The sequence below is a fragment of the Cebidichthys violaceus genome, unplaced genomic scaffold (genome assembly GCF_023349555.1).
Source record: "Cebidichthys violaceus isolate CVI_PGR_0920_01 unplaced genomic scaffold, fCebVio1.0.p SCAF_9, whole genome shotgun sequence".
NCBI classification, from domain to species: domain Eukaryota; kingdom Metazoa; phylum Chordata; class Actinopteri; order Perciformes; family Stichaeidae; genus Cebidichthys; species Cebidichthys violaceus.
Genome location: NW_027176975.1, coordinates 8,195,657 through 8,217,043, shown reverse-complemented (window position 1 = coordinate 8,217,043; position 21,387 = coordinate 8,195,657). Strand labels below are relative to the sequence as shown.

At 40.0% G+C, this 21,387-nt stretch overlaps 2 protein-coding genes across 4 annotated transcripts; both read right to left on the bottom strand.

The window, feature by feature from the left end:
• Positions 1-209: 209 nt before the first annotated feature.
• On the bottom strand, positions 210-7,675 carry lztr1 (leucine zipper like post translational regulator 1). Of its 3 annotated transcripts, none has more exons than XM_068703755.1 (19): positions 7,032-7,675; positions 6,864-6,926; positions 6,716-6,772; positions 6,536-6,615; positions 6,325-6,433; positions 6,006-6,089; positions 5,871-5,928; positions 5,619-5,758; positions 5,320-5,521; positions 5,094-5,204; positions 4,823-4,915; positions 4,604-4,699; positions 4,249-4,420; positions 3,966-4,135; positions 3,510-3,793; positions 3,187-3,336; positions 1,783-1,888; positions 1,577-1,657; positions 210-1,133 (listed from the first exon to the last, which is right to left on the bottom strand). In XM_068703755.1, exons 1-19 carry the CDS (start codon positions 7,181-7,183, stop codon positions 1,017-1,019), a joined length of 2,325 nt encoding a protein of 774 aa, XP_068559856.1. In that variant the 5' UTR covers positions 7,184-7,675; the 3' UTR covers positions 210-1,016. The 3 variants fall into 3 exon arrangements, with proteins under 3 accessions (XP_068559856.1, XP_068559855.1, XP_068559857.1); XM_068703754.1 differs by having other exon boundaries at positions 4,249-4,423; positions 7,032-7,674; XM_068703756.1 differs by having other exon boundaries at positions 4,249-4,423; positions 7,013-7,124.
• A 1,576-nt stretch (positions 7,676-9,251) lies between these two features.
• Positions 9,252-21,086, bottom strand: gal3st1a (galactose-3-O-sulfotransferase 1a). Its single transcript, XM_068704239.1, has 3 exons — positions 20,826-21,086; positions 12,026-12,177; positions 9,252-11,819 (listed from the first exon to the last, which is right to left on the bottom strand). The coding sequence occupies exons 1-3, from the start codon at positions 20,829-20,831 to the stop codon at positions 10,670-10,672; spliced, it is 1,308 nt and encodes a 435-aa protein (XP_068560340.1). The 5' UTR covers positions 20,832-21,086; the 3' UTR covers positions 9,252-10,669.
• Positions 21,087-21,387: the final 301 nt, after the last annotated feature.

Below are 21,387 nucleotides of genomic sequence, written 5' to 3'. Positions count from 1 at the left end.
GCACATTTTACTATATATTGACTTCCAAAAGATGGTGGTGCAAAAACTTAAATTACATTATAAGGTAGTTTACTCATACCAGACAGCTAAAGAGGCATATTGGAAGCTCTAAGAAATATGACTTTTAAGTGTTTATGAAGTGAGTTCAACATCTGTATTTCACAAGAGTTCAGAGGTCAGGGGGCCACAGAGACTCAGTACAACAGGACTCATTTTCTATAAGATTTATTAAGGCTTTAAATACATGGAACCCATGTGGGTAAATATTTAATAACAGCATACTGATGTCACTAAATACACATTGCTATATCTTGTAGATAGATGGGGCTTGTCCGTTAGTATTGGTAAGAGGTGATTAGTATTACAAATATGTGTGCTAATGAAAATAACATTAAATGAAACAAATAGCTTGAAGACAGACATACATTCTAATTATTTTTCATATAATGATTATGATCCCTTACATTTTTTCCAGGCTTGAGTCAGAGCTGACAATAATTACAAGTGATCAATACAGATTTATAGATAAATAATCCATTTAATAGTATACTTTGATGAAGTTGCATTTAGATGACTTAGAATGTATCCGAGCAGAAAACAGCTGAGGGCAACACTTGAACCTCCATAGTGTCACAAGTGTCAATTATTACAGTCCACTGCATATCTATTTAAAAAATGCAGCAGCAATACTGAGCAGAATAAAACCTTGTAAATGTTTCCTCTGTTCTCAAAATAAATAAATCACAAACTGAACATAAAAAGGGATTTGCTTTTTGACAATTTAACAAATTATAACCGAGCTAGAATCTTCACTGATTTCACTCATTAAGATGCAGAGTAAGAACAATTTGATACAACATGGATAAAAGCCATCTACGGTATGTGGGTCTGGAGGTGCGAGGGCCAACATAAAGAAAAGTACTACGCGTTGGTGACGAGGGAATAACTAGAAGTAGGTTGAGTAGAGATGTATGGCTTCTGTGAGAGGAGAAAAGAGCCCGGCTCTCGGCGTCATCCTAAATGTCGGAGCCCATCTCAGCACACTGTTTGTCTGATATGTGTGTAGCTAGAGACTCAATGATGTCCAACAGCAGCAGCTGGCTGAGAGACCGCAGGTTGGGGAGCTTGGATACCTTTGGGAGGGGAGGAGAGCAAAAAATGAGGAAAAAAAACAAGCCATAAATTAAGACAAGACAATGAGTCAAACAGAGTCAAATGAGGAATAAGAAGCACTTGATTGCTCATGCACAAAAAAATGAAGATAAACAGAAAGAAGCAGAAACAGTAACAATAGAGCTAACACTGCAGTGAAGCAGGGTGAGAATTGAGTGCTTCGCTGTTTCTTTGAATAACAAACAATAATCAGAGTGGCACTATGACCCTCGTCGCAATGTGATGAGGTGCTTGTACAGCCGGCCGGCCTGTAAACAGTCTCCTCTCTACGTAGCAGATGGAGGGTGATCCACTAGAAGGCCAAAGGTGTCAGTGTCCCGCAAAGGAGACGAGCCTACAGGGTTAGCTCAGCTGCAGTGAGTGGGCAGCAAACCCCCAGGGCTCCGGATACAAGCCCACCCACCTTAATGAACTGGTGGACAATAATGTGCAGGCAGTGCTTCTTCATGTCCAGAGCCTGGGTCTTATCAGCTGCCTCCAGAATCTGAAGTATTGAGGAAAAAATGCGTGAGTAAATGTTTCACTCTGCGTAAGAAAATGTCTTCAAGTATGGGACAACACTGTAAAATTAGGTCACTGCTCCCCCCCTGTGGGTGAAAACACAAATACCTGCAAGACATTCTCCACAGTGACGTTCATCTCCAGATTCTGCTTGCAGTAAGCCTGCATCCTGTTGTTCGAAAACCCGTAGTAATACGGTGCAGCAAACAGATAGCTGTTTATCACAGGTTAAGGAAGTGGAAAAATGTTTCTCTCTCTGTGCTGCCTAACATTATGTGAATTAGACAGTGACGTACCTGCTCATTATATGCAATAGACATAGGAGACTGTAACACTGGACGTGAACACAGCAAAAGACAATTATGATGCTTTGAAATAAAAAAAATAAATAATAAAAAAAAAGTTATCTTTTGTTCCTTATATTGAATCTTATGCAAGAAGTGACCATAACGACTGAGAAAAAGTTCAATACACAAGTGCAGTTCCAATAATGACCACTAGATGCTGACAGTAGCATTTCTATGGATCCCAATGAAATCATTATTTTTAGAGATTGCAATGAGTGTATTTTTCTTGGCCAATACTTTATTTTTTTAATATGAACAGTCGATTTTAATTCTAAGATATATAATTGACAGCATAGATAAACATATTTGTAACATTCCCATCATGGAAAAATTAAATTCAAATTGTATACTCATAATAAAACATCTTCAAATCAAATAACTTACATTTTCTCCAAAACTGCGCTAAGTTAAGAGACATTCTCTCACGCTCCCTTAAACAAATCTCAAAATTGGCCAAAAAGGATCTTTGAATATTGGTTCTTAAAAAACAAATACGTTTGAACTATTCCCATATGTATTTTCGTGCATTATGTCCATGGCACCGTGTCCTAACTGGCCGCGAGTGACGCAGCACTCTGCATCGAGAAGTGCCGTTTTGAGCATTGACTTAATTTCCAGAAAATATCACAAATGTGTGTTTTCTGTTTTAAAAGTACAAATGTAAGATGATAGCAAGTAAAACTCACCCATCTTTTAAGTAGTTACGTCGTTATATCTATTTCAAAGTTTATACCAAACCATAAATTGTTTTTTAATCTTAAGCCTAAACCAATACCTCTGGTTTGGCTGCCACTCACAGGTAGTGCCGGCACAAAACTCCCCAACTTCTCTGTAGAAATAAAATTCATTACATATTTGCCACAATGAGTTTCAAGTCTCCACAGAAGATAAGACATCAAAGCTATTAGAGAAGTATGTTTTGGGTGAGTTTGCCTTGATTGAGCGGTCTCTCAGCTCATCACACTCAGCCATTGTGGTCACAACTTTCTTATCCCACCTCGACTCCACCACAGTTCCCTTTTCAAAAGGATGTGGATTCTTTCATCATTTCTTTTCATTATATTGTTTTGTATTATAATGTTCATAAAGATGATTTTCAGGCTCTGCCTGGGAAATACTTCCTCTGGTGAATGAATATAAAGCAGTCTGACTCGGAGAAGGATACAGGGAGTCTTCTGGAGGCATGTTGACGTCGCCATAGTAGATATAACGCAGCATGGACTCAAAGGCCTGCTTACTGGGAACCATCTCACCAATGGAGATATTAACCTGACCGTCCACAGGCATGAAGGAGCGGAACATCGCCTCAAAGTAACTAAGTACAAATATAAATGTTAAAAAGTGTCAATCACTCAGATGAAATGCACCACGAAGTGAGAAAATATTAGGCCTGGCCCCTAAAATCTTTGTACAGTATGCAAAATGCATTTCTGGCTGGTCACTGGTATGTGTGTATTAAACAGACCATGGAGCCCGTGTTGTCCCTACCTGGATCGGGCTGCCAGTATGGCTTTATGAGCAGGTCGTGGGTGTCCGTCTAACAGCAGGACGATGTCGCAGAACTCCAGGCCGCCTCCCTCCAGGTAAGCCTTCATGTCCTGGACCAGTGAGGTCCCGATGTCCACGGGCTGGTCCGAGTACAGCCTGAGAGGAGGCTGCTGCTTTCGTCGCACAATCTCCACAATCAGCGGGGTGGACAGATGTTCAAACTCCTTCGTCATGATCACCTGGTTGAAGTGCGACTCCTTCACCACAAAATTAAGGCAATGTTCCTAAAGGAAGAAATACACTGTTAGCATGAATGTAAGAACAGATTGTTCTACTGACCTCTCTTGATTGACACTTATTGTGCTGAAGACAGTCTGAACTTCAACCACTGGAGGGCAGTAAAAACTACATTAGCAGAAAGCGTCAACTTAGTTGTTAACAGTTATCCAGACGTACCTTGAGTTGGTCCAGTTGCAGCTTGTTGGCATTTTCACAAACACTGAGGACGTTCTGTAGGTCGACAGATGCCTCAATGTACTGCACACACAGCTGCTCGAGGCGGGAAAGCTGAAAACTAAGGGCCAGTTTGTATACATCCATAATTAGAAGAACATCCTGCACATGACCTATGGAGGCGAGCAAAGAAAGAAAGAAGATGAGCAGTTTTTCTTGTCAATCTTGGGGATTACTGCAGTTACAATCTAAAGACTGATCAGAGCCACCATGAAGAGAGAGGTACCTCTGCGTGGGTACTGGATCTTGTCCGTGTAAAGGAACTGCATTAAGACCTCAAAAGGCTGGGCCTCCGCTTCTCTGATGGATACCTCCAGCATCGGCCTGATGCCTGCTGGGATATCCCTCGGGCTTCCAGCTGCCCCTTCGTCACTTTCCTCGCTGCTGTCCTGTTTAGCCTTCTGCACACAAAGACAGCAGATTATGCAACACTTTAATATCTAACAATCTGTTTAACATTACAGCTGAGGTTCCTCTATAGCAGTGACTAATATTTTCTATCAAATGTTAATGTTTATTAATATCTTCTGGCAACACCGATAGTCTTGCCTTGTCACAGAGGAAATGAAGTGTGCTCTGACCTGTCGCTGCCTATCCCAGGCCTGCAGGATTTTCTTCCGCAGCCACTGACATCTTGCAGTCACTATGGCAATATGCCCCAAGACTCTCTCCTCCCTCTGTAAACACCAGAAAAAGGAGTCAAACAAGCTTAGAAATCATCTTAGTTGGGTAATGTAAATGTCACCTTGTAATTTTAACTAGCAATTCAGAGGCTTAGCCTCCAAGTGTCACAAACCCACCTCGCCCAGAATAAACTCCACGTCACAGAACTGACGATTCTCCCACAGTTTGCCATAGTCCTCATGGAGAGTGCACTGTGGGTAGCAGGAAAACTGCAAGTGGAAAAATATATACATTTTCAAGAGCTATATAACTTTTAGAATTAATCTCCAAACAAGCTTGACAATTTGCTTTAGACAGGAAAGACTTTCGACCACAGTGTCCAAATTATGCAATAATATTTAGAGCATGTGCTGGTATATTTCAACAAGGAATTTGTTTGAAACTAACCTGAAATCTGTACATCTCCCCACTGCGCACATTGTTGTCCACAGTTCCTCCAAAGATGTACATGGCATCTTGAATCACAGCAGCAGCATGGAAGAGTCTCCCACTGGGCATCTGAGGGGGCAAGGAAGGTGAAAGTAATAATTAAGCTTGTCACATATTTGAGATATCATTCAAACACTTCTATCATCTAATGACACAGCCCTTCGTAAAGCCATTTGATTCATACCTCACTGTCCATGCTGGGATGGATCACCTCCCAGCTCTGAGAGTCCACATCGTAGCAGTGCAGTTCGTTGGGCAGAGTGTTGTCAGCCGCACCTCCAAATACATACAGGTGACGGTCAAAGGCAACCATTGTGTGGCCGTAACGTCTCTGGGGAGGTGGAGGGGAGCCCCGCAGTAAGTGTTCGGTCGGGATGCGTGTCCACCTGAGAAGAAGGAGTAAAGATTAGTCCCATGTAACACTGGCAACTACAGGACGAGTGACTGAGGTAAGTCATAAGCTCAAGATAATGGTGTACTCACATGTGGCCCTTGAACTCAAACTGGAAGAGGTTGTTGGTGATTTTGGCTCCACTCTGACCAGAAAACACAAACATCTTGTCCCTGCATACGGCTACAGGGAAGTTGCAGCAGGATGGAGGAATCTCACCACTCTGATCGATCTGATGGACACAAAGGCAGAAACGGGGACGTTAACACATACAGCACAGTGTTGGTGAGCGTTGTACTCTCAATGTGTTTCTGGTTATAGTTATTTAAATGTATTGTACTGGCCTCTTCCCAACACGCATGTTCTCGATCTTGCAGATTAATGGTCCACATGTCATTCAGCCTGCACATTGGGGAAATATCTGTCAATATTATATGGAAAACAAATCGTGTCAAAAGCAAATAAAAAGTTAAACATACCTGGCATTCCCATCATAGCCAGCAAAAATCCACAGTTTATCACTATAGACCGTGGCCCCATGTGCAGACCGAGCCACTGGCAAGCTGGAACAGAGACAAAGGATAGGAGGTAAGTTTTAGTTTTTTACAGATACAAAGCAAAAATACACAAAGTTGTGAAAAGGAACAGGTTGATTTTAACTGATCTCCAAATAGATTGTATGCCCCCATCATGCATCCCAAAATAACTGTTTCTCCATGTGAAGAAGAAAACATTATTCCCTGCAAGAAAATTATATAAAAATCTATCCTAGAACACACATCTTTAAAACCACTTTACCTCCCCTCCACTTTCCATTCAGTCCACTGCCCTGTAGCAAACTTGTACTCAAAAAGGTCATTTTTGTTTTTCAGGTTTGAGTTTGAGTAGATGTCTCCAGTGTAGCCGCCTGAAAAATACCAAGTCCACCATAATAGCATCAATATCACCTTTTAAATGTGTAGCATGAATGACATGTGATTATGAGGAACATAAGCTTGTAAAAAGTTACCAAAAACAAACATGCTGCTGCCATAGACCACAGCTGAGTGATGATATCTGGGAGCAGGTGGAGTTCCAGTGGTGAAGGCTCTGTAGTAAATATCACACAAAGGCAATGAATCACATTTCACAGTCTGGAACTCATTTATTTGCTTAATTAATGTGGAATCGTGCCTCACTGCAAACTTACCGACACCACGAGCAGTCCTTCACATCAAAACGGAGCAAGTCGTTCAACATGTTCTTTCTATTAGGTGACAGAACATGTAAAATGCATTTCATGTGTTGGACAATAAGAATGAAACAGAAAAAGCCAATCGATGCCCAGTACTACTCACCCATTGTCTCCCCCAAATACGTAAATGGCATCTCTGTATGCCACAACAGTGTGCTTACTGCGCCTAATCAGAGCAAATGAAGTTGGGGATGAATAAAAGGCTGTACGTATGCAGATTAAGCCGGTGGAAGTCAGTTAAACTGCACCTACTCATCTGTCAACATGTTACCTTGCACCAACAAACTCATCACACGGAGGGAGTCTTCTCCAGCGATGAACGGGCTCAAATGGGCCAAAGTTTAGCGTCAAATATTCCACGCTGTCGGAGCAACTGTGGTCAAAATCAACACTCGGGGCCACTTTGGTTGATTTTAAGGACATTGTTGCTAACTCATCCAGCTGAATCACTTCTCAGGGCCCCTCGTCTGCAGACACGTCCACGGTCAACGCCATCGTTAAAAGTCAGTTAACGTTAGCTGTGTGGCACTGGTATTTAGGTAAAACTGAAGTCCGCTTTATTGACGTTAGATGATTATGATCTTCTCGGCAAAGTGTTAGCTACTCGCGATGCTAAAAACTAAAATTAGCAGCATAGCTTACCCTGGCTAGCTAGCCATCTAGATAAGTGCTAAACTGCAAAACAAGCAACAGCTAACAGTTATAGCAAATTAACCGTCAACGGATAGCTACCAACGTTACACACAAATATATTGTCCGGTTCAATACTTCAGCTAAGTTAGTATGCATACGAAGTGAATGAGTCCGCAACAAGGCAGCAGCCACACAAGCTAACGTTTCACTAGCAAAACAAGAGTGCTGTCAAGAAATCGGCCAACCACGCCCCCGAGCGCGAGACTAGTGAGTACTTCACTTCCTGTAAAAAAAAAAAAAAAAATCAAAACCAAAACAAACAGTGACATTTTGCACAACCTGGCAATACAAATGCCATTCTTAATAATTGCTCTGTAAAGCATTGGTAAATTATTTATGAACCATTTATAAAGGAATTATTATTACTAATAAACCATTTATAAAGGGTGTTTTATTAAATGTTGATGCATTCATGCTACTAAATGTACTATTCTATCTTTAGATATTTGAACTATTTATTCTGGCCTATCTTCGTAGTTGATTTGATCTGGGACATAGTTAAAGCATGTCAGCACATATATCTCACATTATTTGTGTGTGTGTGTGTGTGTGTGTGTGTGTGTGTGTGTGTGTGTGTGTGTGTGTGTGTGTGTGTGTACATGTTTAATGTAAATCTAGATGTATATGAGAGATATCATATGATGTATTATATCAACATCAGTAGAATCAGTTTCAAATTAAAAATAAAATATATTGAGCCACTCAAAATGTCTGCATGTCCCTGATTAAAAATGTTTTGCAGGTGAAGAGGATTGCTAACTTTCTGATTAAGTGCATCAATTCCAAAGCCCTGTTGCTGTACATGCTGGCTCACTGGCTTGACTCCATAGGAAATAAAATTAACTTAGCCATCGTTAACATTATTCCACCTGTGTTCTTCCTGCTTCAGTATGATCAAGTAAAAATGTCTGCTGCAAAAAATGTCCAATACACTAAACAAAACTGCAGTGAAGATGCACAGATATTTGTATGAGGAACCATTTATAAAACATTTTCATAGAAGAAATGTGATAAGTCACAGCAGGAAAAGCACAGGTGTAAATAATCAAATTAATCATGAAAATAAATAATGACTGCTACACTGTAACAGCTTACTGGGTAACTTGAATAGAACAGAGGCTTCATTAATGTTATAAGTAACACTAGTATCATGAAAAGTCTAAATGTCGGCTGTGAAAAAGACATATTCTTTAGATCACTTTATCTGCACACACCTTCTTGGTACTTGAATGAATGAATGCCTTGGCTCAAGCAGGCTACATAATGCGATATGTAGCCTTTTTAGAGATGTTGCTCAATGAACAGGACGACCTGTCTGTCAAGTGTACAGGTTCAAACTTGAAGGTTAGTATAATTATGTTTTGGTTTGTCATAGTGTTAGACCAATTAATAATATGATACAATAATTTAATATATCCTTGTATTCAAACAGTGTTAAATTGTTGTGGTTATACAGTTTTAGATAAGAAATGCTGACTCCTCCTTGGGCTCTTTCAGTAATCCAACAGTAATTAATTAATGCGTCAGCAGGGGACCTGCTGATTCATTCATTTGTATTTGCCGCTGTATTTTCTGCTTCCCAAACTTATTACAACAGGACAATCCTCTTCCATTTGTTCCTTCCTAATGGCCCCTGCCAACACTGATTTACTTACTCAATAATATATATTTTTTAATATTGGTCCATAATTTAAATATGAGATGGTTGAAATGCCATATACATTTATTTTATAATAAACCAATAACAATATTGCTACTTAACATATATAGAGTAATATAAGGATGAAACAGTCACCGATTGAGAGGAAGCTGTTTATGAATCAGAATCATCAACATATATGCAATATTACATGTCATTTTCACTTTATTTTGAGGATAAAAAGATTGGAGAAATGTATGGAGGACAAAATCAGTAAATTACAGATAAATTAATCTATAACTGAACCCATTATTAAATACACAATAGGATAAACAAAAAAATAAACAGAATATGTATATATGGATACTTATTAAAATGTAAATGAGTAATACAGTGCATTAACAGGAAAAACATATATATCTTTCTCAATTTTATTCCCTTCTGTACGCTATGGCCACAAGGCTGTGTAAACACATGTAGGTGATGTTTAACACTGTTAGTCATAGTCATAGTGCCTTCAAGACATGATTTACCTTGCTTGGCTGACAATGACTTTCTTTTGGCTCACTATGCAACAAAGTCTCACCACATCATCAATGTACCTGCCAAACACCTGGCAAGACGAATGCTATCAGGAGGGTTTACGAGGTGATATCAGGACAATTGACTACCACTGCAAAGAAGTGAAAATGTTATATCATATAGCACAAAACTCAATGCAAAATGTATGATATGTTGTAAGAACTAATGACATATTATTGCTCAGACCTTTTCTCATGACAGACCTTTCGACATGTCACTACAGAAAAAGCACAGGTGTACAGTTATAGTAACAATAACGATGGCTACATTTGATTTACATGTAGCAGCTGTGTGAACAGAGCGATCGTTAGCGGTATTAGTTGCACCTGCGCTTGCTTTCGCTGTTATGACAAGTAAAAACGGCTGCCATTAGAAAGGTCATGTATTTGCTCCCCTATTATTTAAATGATGGCTGATTTTGTCCTCCATAGAAGTAAAGTGGAATATAGTTTTACATTCAAATTTTCACATCTTTATTTTAGCCCTTAGGGGGCTTTCAGTCCCTTAAAACTTAAATGTTTGACAATGTTTAGCTTAAAGCAAGGTACCATTCTTTTCGTGTCTTCAAACAATCTTAGAAATTTGGCAGGGATGGCAGATTTGTTGTTTTTATTCCATTCAAATTCTCATATAATTAGTCCTCAACTCAATTGTTCACTCATCTGCTACATTAAAACAAGCTCAGAGTAAGAACGTGTCAAATATAGAGAACAATACTAAGCCTCATCTGTGTGTAGTAAACTGGTTCAGTATTTGTAGATTGTGAGGTCTACAGTATTTCATTTCTCAAGCCCCCATCAAAGACATTACAGCGCACAATCATATGAAATGCAAACAAGTCAATGTGGAGGCATTTTAACAAAATGGACAGGTCATAAGATAGAAATGTGACATAAATCTTTTAACCTTTCACTCTATCAGCCACGCAGTCAGATTCCTCTTCTTTTATTACAGTGTGTCAGAGTTGAATTGGCCCCTCTTGCTCACATGTCTCGTCACCAGTTAATGATATCTCGGACATGGCCCCACAGCTTGGTGATCCACAGGTTAACCCCAAGCTCTGTTAAGTACTGAAGCTCTGGCATCAACATCTTTCGGCACAACTTCCTATGTGCCTTGTCCACATTCTTCTTCAGGTTATAGCCCATGATGGACTTCTCTCCGATGGGCTGCCAGGGCTGCATGGCTGTCTCTTGGATGCTGCTGGCCTCTACAGCTCGACCCCCCTCAATGCAGATGGATGTCATCTCTGCGTTCCTTCTCCTGAGCTCTGCCACATCCTCGGCCATCCGCCTCCGTCCGTATGCATCAACTTTCTTCCAAAATGTCTGGTTGAAATGCTGGTACAGCTTCCAGTCAACAGCGTTCCACTCAAGAGCCCTGGCCCTCAGCTCAGGCGTGAGTTTAGACACAGTGGACCCTTTGCGGGCGTTGAGCTTGAAGAAGAGCAAATCGTCCATCTCCCAGCAGAGGGCATCCTTGAGGAGGATGAGTGATTCCTCAAAGTACTCCACCAACATGACCAGTTGAAAACGGTCAGTGATGAATCTGATTCCCTCTTCTACCCGCCGATCATCCAGCTCCAGAGTGTTGTCCTGTCCAAAGTCGAAGAACAGCAGATTCTTGAGGTAGAACGCGTTGAAGCCATCTGGATCAAAGTAGTAATGGGGGTCACGTAGAAACTCAGTCAGCTTGTCATCACCTGGTATCTTCCAGGTAAAAGGCGCCAGCCGGCCAAAGTAATGGAAGGATGACTCAAAAAGCTCTGAGGGGTCTCGCAGAATAGTGATGTAGGAAGTGTCCATAGGGAGCAACTTGGTCACCTCGGGTGCATTGAAGCGCAAGTGATTACAGATAATGTTGAAGCACATTCCAGGTCTGTAGTCTTTAACCTGGGAGCGCTGGAACAGGGATGGATAGAAGAAGTCATTTCTGCTGTCAGGGAAGGCAAATTTGAGTCGGTGCTTCTCCCCAAAGCGGAAAAGGATGTTGAGGAAAGTGCTACTGGCTGTTTTGTGGGTCTTCATGAACATGATATCCACTTTAGGAGTGCAGGTCTGGCCAGTGGTTTGTTGTGAGCTGTTTGTGATTGTTTTAGGGTGGAGCTGGGATGGACGGTGGGCACAGGAGTAAGGCACTGGAACCCTACAGAGAGGAAAACAATCAAATGATAAATGTGCTGATGAAATGTACTCCCACACAAAATAAAGAAAAGCAGCCAACCATCATTCCTTGAAAAACTGACTTGTTTCAGCTCTAAAATACAGAAATTGCTGATGAAATTTGACACACTGTATGTTTTATATTGTATTTTCTACAGATCGCATGTACACGTGTGTGCTGAGTCTTACTCAGGATGACTGAAGGGGATCTGCGGAGTGGAGAGGCAGTAAAGCAGGATTGTGCAGCTGGTCAGGAGGGTACCCAGAACCAGGCCTTTGCACATGGACCTCCACTGCCTCACTTGCTTGCCAGCCATGGTCCAGCAGAACAAAAGGATTACCTTAAAAACACAGAACTTCATCATCATCATCATCATCATCATCATCATCATCATCATCATCATCATCATCATCGGTGATCACTATGGAATTAATTTTTTACTGGACATTTTTTGATACTCTCAAAGTACAAGAAAACCTCAGTATTATGTCATCTCTGTTACTAAGAGGCAAGCTTTGAGGACACAATGTCCTCTTTGAATGATTTATTCACATGATGACTTGGAAATAAATGAAAGTATTAAGTGACACGTACAGATTACAATCTCTGTTCTCTGGTTTCTACTGGAGTAGACACAATAATATGAACGCGCATGAAATATAAATGCAATAGCATAAAATTGTAATATAACAGTGATGTGTTGATTCAACTATATGGTGATTTATTTTTTCTGATGTCATCAGGTGGACCATGATTAAAGGTTCTCACAGGGAGGTACATTATCAGGTACATTATCAGGGTGTTTGACACAGTTTCACATGCCACAGTTCTCTTGTCTGGCCATTTCATAAACATCTTTAACACAGGGTGAACTTAAAGTTGTATGGTGAACTAGAAAATGACATACTTGTGGCTTATAATGACCCAGTGTTTCTCAGCTGCCCCATTAAATAAATAATGTATTACTGTGGAAAGTGATATTGCATTCCCCCCCTGCTGACTGCCGTAAGACGAGCCTACCGTTGACCCAGCTAACAGGTAACAAAGTGACACTGACTACCTGGAATTTAAAGCATTATGTAAACTAATGATACAGATATAGCAGTGTTTAAAGAGGTGCACTGTTTTTAGCTTTTACTGCTGAGGTTATAGTTAGTAAATATCTATACATTGAATTTTAAAAAATTATTGAAAATGTGATTACAGCAGAAGCGTTTTTATATTTTTTCCTAAAAAAAATTTCAGCAGATCAATTGAGTTTTCTCCCCATTTTTCTTTTCAATTTCTATCAGCAAACATTAATTCTACACTCACTATGAGAGGACCCTGATTACTCTAAACTGCAATGAAAAATTTACTTTTGCCAGAGAGAAAGATATGCAGCTCAGTTTAGGTCATTTGGTCTTTGTTACCTCAATGTTGTTTAGGTTGGATGAATTATTATGTTGTATGGTACAACCAGTGGTGGAAGAAGTGTTCAGATCCTTAACTTTAATAAAAGTACCAGAACTAAAATGTTAAATTACAAAAAAGTCCTACCTTTAAAATCTGACTTAAGTAAAAGTACAGAAGTGTTATCAGCCAAATGTACGTAAAGTATAAAAAGTAAGAGTATTTGTTCTTCAGTAAATGACCCCCTGTGACTTACTGTATATATGGAGCTTCTTTTAAATACTTTATATACAGTTTGGTAGTTTAGCCCAGTAGTTCCCAACCTGGGGGTCTGGCCCCTCCACAGGATCACAAGATAAATCTGAGTGGACATTAGGAGAATAAAGAATTCAAACCAAATGCAAGTTTTCAGTTTTTCTTATCTGTCTGTGTTTGGAGCTGCCTACAATCTGATATGGTGTTTGGGGGAATGTCTCTCCCTTTCTTTTAGTGACAGTAACTGAAGTTACAATACCTTTGTCCATAATCATGTTTGTAAATCATACACCAGAGTTTTAATGAATCCACGAAGAATTGCAACGGTAGCCTTTTTACCTTTTGAGAAATCCAAAATGAATCCCAGCCTAGTCCAAAGTATTAAGTCCTTTATTTGGTGTCCGGTGTGTCATTTATTATTCATTTTTGGAGTCAGTCCAGCTTTGGGTTATGGCTTGAGGTAGACATCTTAAGCCTTCATGTTGACGAGAGTTACTATGTGCACGTTGGTCCTATGACCTGTAGAGTTACATTTTATGTTCAATCTTATCATCAGAGCATTACATAAACATTACTCTCCAAACACAGCTAAGAGCTATTTCTGCTCTTTGTCTGGACTCCATGAAGGGACTATTATGGAGGCATGTGAGAGCCCTTTCTCTCGGCCATCAGAAGCCACTCTGTTGTGATACATTTTAGGAGGAACAGTTCAGCCTGCAAATGTAGGGAATTTTAAGTGACATTATTGTCTCTCCTGCACTGTAAAACCTGATGAGTAAAGTCAACTCAAATAGTTTGAGGAAACCGATTGCCTTGAACCATTTAAGTTAAATAACTTAAATCCTTTTAGTGGAAAAAAATGCTTAAATGGAGTACTCCTAACTCAAGTATTTATTGTTAGGTATACTTAAGTAAATAAATGACTAGTACTAACTCCATTCTTTGTTTTGAACTTAAAACATATTCATTATTTAAACTTATTTGTAATGTTTGTATGAACTCATTAAAATTATGTAAGAGCAAATATATGATTTAAGTCCGACTAACTTAAATAGCTTGTGTTACAACAACTCAAAATGGTATAGCAGCTACTCAATTCATTTAAGGAAACTGATTGCCTTGAACCATTCAAGTTGCATTAACTCAATACAAATACTCAGATGCAATTAATTTATTTTAACCAATATGATTTGTTGACCACAACATTACACATTATGCCAAAATGAATCCACACAGCTGCCAACATAAAAAAAATAAATCACTGATCAAATACATTGTGCTCACAACAAACATGTTTTCAAAAATTATAAACTGAAAGGAGTCATGAAAAGTTTTTGTATATTCTCTTAACAAAATGTTGGGCTTGCTTAACAACTGGCCAGCTGAGTTTGAAATTGACAATGGATAAGAACCAAACACAACTGCTATCGCCAGTAGACCAACTATCAATAACCTATGGACTATTTTTAATAGACTTTTTGACAGAACACTAATATTCCCTTCTTCGGTACAGACATCTGAGCCGGTACTTCAGCCTCCAGAGCACTGCGGTCATCATTTACAGCTGGATTGACGGGATGCAAGAGTTGACAATGCCTATACAATAATAGGCTATAGGCTCCAATACTTCCTGAATCCCAGACACATATTTCCTCTGATACAGGATTGGACCTAATTAAACCAGGTGTGCTTGCTTGTTGTTGGCTGCTGAGATCAAGCACAGGTGGTTTAATTAGTTATGTCCCATCCTGTTCCAGAGGAAATGAAAGAGCTTCTGAGATTCAGGAAGTAGTTGAGCTGTGCATCAAGGGAATTTAGTCAATACAAGTCTTGATTTTTCTATGAACTGATCATTTCTATGAACTGATTTCTGCATATAAGACTTTGTTGGGCTGTAAACCATGACTGCTATAAGTCTTGGCGCAGGATGTCGCCTCTTTACTCAAGCTCATTTTTCAAGGCCTGCAACTTAGGTTTGAGCTGCTTTCTTCCATCATCTAGATTTAAGAGGACAACCTGGATGAACTCAAAGAAGCCACTCAGCTTCGTCGGATAGCTCATATTGAGAGCATAGATCAAGCCAAACAACACCACCAGTGCATCAGTCCAAGATCTGAGAGTCATTACAACCTGATCCTCCAGGATGACTGAGACATGGAGAGGTTGAAAGGGAATCCTTGCAGCCGTGTCCTCTTCAGCCACCACGGCCAACAGCAACCACTGCACCCTCCTGGAATGCTTCGAACTCCTCCTCCTGAAAGAGGGAGTACACATGAGGTCATGTACACATGAGTACACATGAGGTCCAGAACAGGCTGTTTTCTGTCCTGGCCCTACAGTGGTGGAATGAGCTCCCCACTGACGTCAGGACAGCGGAGTCGCTGCCCATCTTTCAGCGCAGGCTGAAAACCCACCTCTTCAGGAAGTGCTACCCTGAGCCTTCCACTTAGCACTTATTGTTTTCATACTAGCTTGTTGCACTTATTGTTTTCGTATTACTTATAGCACTAACTGTTTTTCTTGTTTCTGTACTGTACTTTGGCTCTGAGTTATGCTCTGCTTCATGCTCTTAGATGCTTGTTTGGAAAAGGAAATGTACTTATGACTTCTGGTGACTAGTAGTTCTTTTGATTACCAATGTTGATGCACTTATTGTAAGTCGCTTTGGATAAAAGCGTCTGCTAAATGACTGTAATGTAATGTGTGTTACAAACACGTCAACTATGATAGGCTAATAAATAAGATACAAACCTTTGATGGTACTCCTGGGAAACATGAAATTAGTGTGCTAACAAATATTCACAGGTGTAGAATAAAACAGTTTACAATGGTATGGTAGAGGGAAAACACTTGATTGCAGAGGTGGGACGAAGTCATCAAGTCTAAGTCTCAAGTCTTTCTATTCAAGTCAAGACAGGCAAGACTCAAGTCGTGTCCAAATTCTAAACTTGAGTATCAAGTACTTACAAGTCAAAAAACACTCTTCACCAAAATCTAATGTATTATTTGTGGTACACTTAAACGAAAAAGAAAGATTCTTCCAACATTTTTATTCATCTTTCGGTTTGGAAGAAGGTTGCAAGTCTTTCCTAATTTTGTCGAGTCTAAAGTCATCAACTTTGTATAAATCAGTGGCTCATCAGTGCAAACAAGAGATGATGAGCAATGAAGGCTGAGGGAGAATGAGAAGTTAACGTTACCTTGCAACTCTTGAAGATCACTGATGAGTCTTCTTTTAGGTACAGTGGCAGCCCAGCCAGGGCTGCTGTTCTAGTTGCACTGATGTCATTCTTGTCCTTTTACACAGAGAGAGGTTTTCAACTGAAATATTGAATATATGATTTGACCATTTTATTTCATTGATTTTATTTGATGCAACATTTAATTGTATTAAATTGACCATTTAATTTGATAGCTGTTTCATCAATTCAGTCATTATTATTGTAGTTACTTCCACCCTTCAGTAAACATATTAATAGCACCCTTACCTGCTCGTCATATGCCATCAGCAGATCTGCCATCTTTTCACCAAAAGCTCCAGTCTTCCATTCTTTGTAGAGTTTGAGCAGCTGTGGAGTGTTTTTATCCAGCGCAGTGAAGAAGGAATATTGAAGGCTTTGATTGGTGATCCTATGGAATTCGCCATAGAGCTGAACCAAACACAAAAGCATAAAGAGATATCCCATAATGAGCCTAAATCATGACAAATCCATATTTTGAATTTATAACATGGTCTGATTCATGTGATTTGTTTAAAAATGTTGGACAACAGTTACATTTTCTAAGCATATCTGTAAAGGGCAAGCAAGTTGCAAGTTTCCCAGAGTAAGATTTGAAGTAATTTATTTTTCACATAAATCACGAGCTGTGTTTCCCTGATGAAAAGATCCTGAGGACAATGTCACAATCCATTTTTAAATCAAATCAAGCAATAATCAATGTTAGTTGTGTGTGTGTGGGTGTAAGACATGTCACCTTTGTTTTTTGTGTAGTGCCCCAGTATGTTTTTACTCACTTGAGCTTCAGAGAAGAGGGCAGGCCATCTGTCTTTTAATTCTGCGATAGGAGGTGCTAACGTCACAATCTCTTCACGTCGGAGTGGAAAGGTGCACTGCATGTGCTGATGGACAAGAACCATGTCTCTGTCGGTTGGCATCTTCTTGAACTCCTCCAGCATCTCCATCCTTCTGGTCTCCAGGGTGTCCTTGTTCTCACCACGGGGATAGTTATGGAGGAACTGGACTTCCCCTCTTCTGGGTCGTTTAATGTTGGCCCGGGGTGATGCACCCTCCAGGTTGCTGCTGCTGCACTTTCCTGCATTCACCTTCTCAAACGCACAGTTGCCCTCTCTTAATGCAAACTCCACCTCGTATGAGAATGTCGGAACAACAAAAACTTCAGGCCATCTACAGAGGCGCTCAGGTGACTCTGTATTATCTGATAATAACACTGTGTCATCTGTGCTGGCTGAACTCAGATCCAATTAAATTATTTTTACTACCGTGACAGTTGCGATAGATGGCAGGTCCTCTATATTGACCAAATTGCATAAGGCATTGTCAAATTCAGGGTCTTGGAATTGCAGGCGAAAGTCATAGTTCAGGTCGAGATTTTTTTCCAGCTCCAATATGAGGGCATTCACAGTCTCAGGGCGAGAGTGCAAGTTAAGGTTTTCGGCATTGACTTCATCAAGAATGACCCTTAGATTGAGGACATCAGGCGTTGCCATTTGTACAACTGTGAATGGGAAGCCTGTAACAAACAAACAAAAAAGATACTGCAAAGGTTAGCATATGTTTCAGCAGCTACTCTGCCTGAACAGCAACATTAACATCTGGTTCCCCCATGTTATTTAATCATTGGAAAATAGTACTCACTTACTGTAATTGTATTGCTTTGTCCAGGTACTCTGTGCATGCAGATATGACAGGCTGTTGCTGACTGCTGGATGTGGAGCTCTTCGTTTACTCTGAAACTGGAATGAAATGTTTAGGTGTGAGGATTGGTTTGGCACTACAACGAACACATCGTAATCAGAGGCATTCTGATGTTCTCTGCATTTATGAGAGTTATATGTCGAGTGGACATTTGATTTAAACCTGCAGTCCCTAAATGGACATGGACCAGTTTGCTTCATTTTGATATGTCCCCTTAGATGAAGAAACATGTCCCTCTCAACAAATAGCTGCTTGAAATCACACAGAGGGCAATGAAATTGTCTTTCACACCATGTGTCACTGCCTGCTACCCTTCTCTCACTAACATTAGGCCTGTGCACTCTTGACATGTGTATCTTGAGTGAATTAAAACTGCTAAAAGCGCATATGCAGTTGTAATACAAACATGGTAAGGGAGAAACAGTAGAATACTGGCCATGTTGGAGTCTGTAATGTCTCAGTAAGCAGACTTTGATGGGACTAGAAAAAAACAACTTACATTTCCACATGACTTGGGTCCATGAGCTCAGCCACAACTGAAATGAAAATAATCCGTTCAATGTATTAAAGTTAGGCTTAAAAAAAAGAAAAAAAAACGTGGCTAACATAAGGCAGTGACGTTAGTTTGGTATAGTTGTGTATTAGCTGTATAAGCAACAAATATGTTGAATGCCTTAAATTAAATCAACCATTTGATATATATTAAAATCTCAATCCCATTGTCCTAACTGCACAAGTGGTGAATATTGCATGTGAATGAAACAGAGTGAATGATAGCACCACGTGGAGCCCAGCACGACCATGCTAACGTTAACAATGTTAAGCCTATTCGGTAACGTTAACTTAAGCTAACCGCAGATACTCCTTGCACTCTGGCAATGTAATTTGGATGGAAAATCATGTGCAGACGTCAACAACTCTAACAGGTGAAAATACAACTTGTTTTGCAGGCAAACTAAACGTTAAGGCTTTGAGAGAGAGCACGCTTTCGTTACAGCAATGCTAACGTTAGCTTTTCAAATATTTTGCTAGCAAGCTAATAAAAGAGAGAACAGCCTTACCTTACTTGGTTTATGGACAGCAAATGCGTTTAAACCACCGAAAATCTCCGCTGTGAGTTTCTCCCTTCTCTCTTCACTTTCTTAACTTCAGTCCCAGACAGACAGGTGTGTGGAAAATCCTCTCCTCCCCGCTGAGCTGGGTCAACGTGCCGTGTAACGTTACGCCTGGCTAGTTCAACTTCACACAAACAGCAGCATGCGTGTGCGCTGCGTTGATGTGAGCTACATTGCTTGTGCTAAAGTAAAATGAACCCGGTAACATAATTGATCTACCTAAAAAATGAACATAACAGGAGGGTTAAGACAGGTGTCTGAAACTTACGGGTGAAGGTATCTAAAAAAACGTTGATTTCGAATGTCTTTTAAGATAGCATGCAATATAATGTGTGACGTTGGTACACTGAAATAACGTTAGGCTATCTAACCTAGGCTAACGTGCTAATGTTAGAAAGTTGGCTGACTGACTCCTCGCAAATCACATCAACCATTATTGCTGGTTACACTAACGGTGTTATCGGATAGTACTGTGTCTATTTCTCGGTAACTTTTGAAAAATCTAAGCGAAAAAACGCCGGAAAATTTACATTTCCAGACTCCTGTCTTAACGACAGATCAAGGATCAAGACAGCTATCTAAGTTTTCGAACACAGCCACTGTCTATAAAATCAATTTACATCAAATGACTTAATACAACACATTAGAATTGATACACCTAACTTGAAAGTCTACCAGAAGTTGATCAAACTCCAACAGACTGAGTCATTATGGCTGCAGTTCACTTACGAGTTCATGTTAGTGTATCACTCAAGTAACTACAACTTTCTATGCCATTTAAGTTGGGTTAGCTTACTTCTTTTATTAAGATGAGCTGGTAGGTTTTACAGTGTGCTTTAAAGGATGTGACCTTCAGACCTGAGATCATATTGGACAAATAAATGGAAGTGTTATTTTTGATATAATTTTATCATTGTTTGCTTAAGATTTTCATATGACCTCAATGTGTGTCCTTGTACAATGTATAACTTCATCCATTATAATGAAATTATAGCCAGCCTATTAATCATTAGGACTTGATCTGAGCTTTCTGTGCACACCAAACTCTCAGATTTATTTATTGTTCTGGTCTAATAGGAACTACATCAGGAGTGATGTCATTTTACGGGTAAAGTTAGTATATGTGTAACTGTTTTCTTTGTCTGCATTGACATCGCTGACAGTGTTGGGAAGTATCACAAGGTTTCAACTATCTCGTTTTTCTAGATCATTATCAATATTACAAAACACAAAAGAAGTTTGAATAGAAAAGCGTAATTCAGAGATCAGACTGGAGTAGGATTTCTTACCCTCATACATAAGTCCAAAAAGAAACTAATGGAAGTGTTTCTTGTCCAACTGCATTGTCCTCTTCCTTTGCATGCAGTCCCAGATGACTAATTAAAGTTGCTCCCCCTCCTACAGCAGTTCTTATGTCTGATCTTGACTTACACATACTGTTTCAGACTCGGCACTGTCCCGCGCTCCCTTCATATCATATCATGCACAGTGCGACGGAGCTCACTCATCTGCTTGCTGCTCCTCTTCTTCCTGCATGAACACCTGCCGCCTCCCCCTCAACTATTAATTCCAAAAACTGATCTTGCTGAATAAAGCCCTACAGGGAGGCTCGTCGAAGCACCTGTGACGTCAGTGTCTCTGTCAGGGGGGCGTGTACTTGTCAGGGAGTATAAATAAGGAAGGGCGTGAGACGGGGAAAGGGAGAGAGGCTGTATAGTCCCCATTCTGTGAATACACACAGAGGGCTATTGATTGTTGACACTTGAGTCTGAGCTGCAAGCTGATAGGTGGGTGAGAATTGCATAAAAAGCACAAAGGCTCTAATTGTACCACTAGACCAAAACCACTGTC

Coding starts and splice junctions, on each gene's coding strand:
- lztr1 (XM_068703754.1), bottom strand. CDS start 7,183: ATGTCCTTAAAATCAACCAAAGTGGCCCCGAGTGTTGATTTTGACCAC. Junction 6,773..6,863: donor GTATTTGGGGGAGACAATGG/GTGAGTAGTACT, acceptor GTCACCTAATAG/AAAGAACATGTTGAACGACT. Junction 6,434..6,535: donor CAGCAGCATGTTTGTTTTTG/GTAACTTTTTAC, acceptor GGTATTTTTCAG/GCGGCTACACTGGAGACATC.
- gal3st1a (XM_068704239.1), bottom strand. Junction 11,820..12,025: donor ATCCCCTTCAGTCATCCTGA/GTAAGACTCAGC, acceptor TCCTCTCTGTAG/GGTTCCAGTGCCTTACTCCT.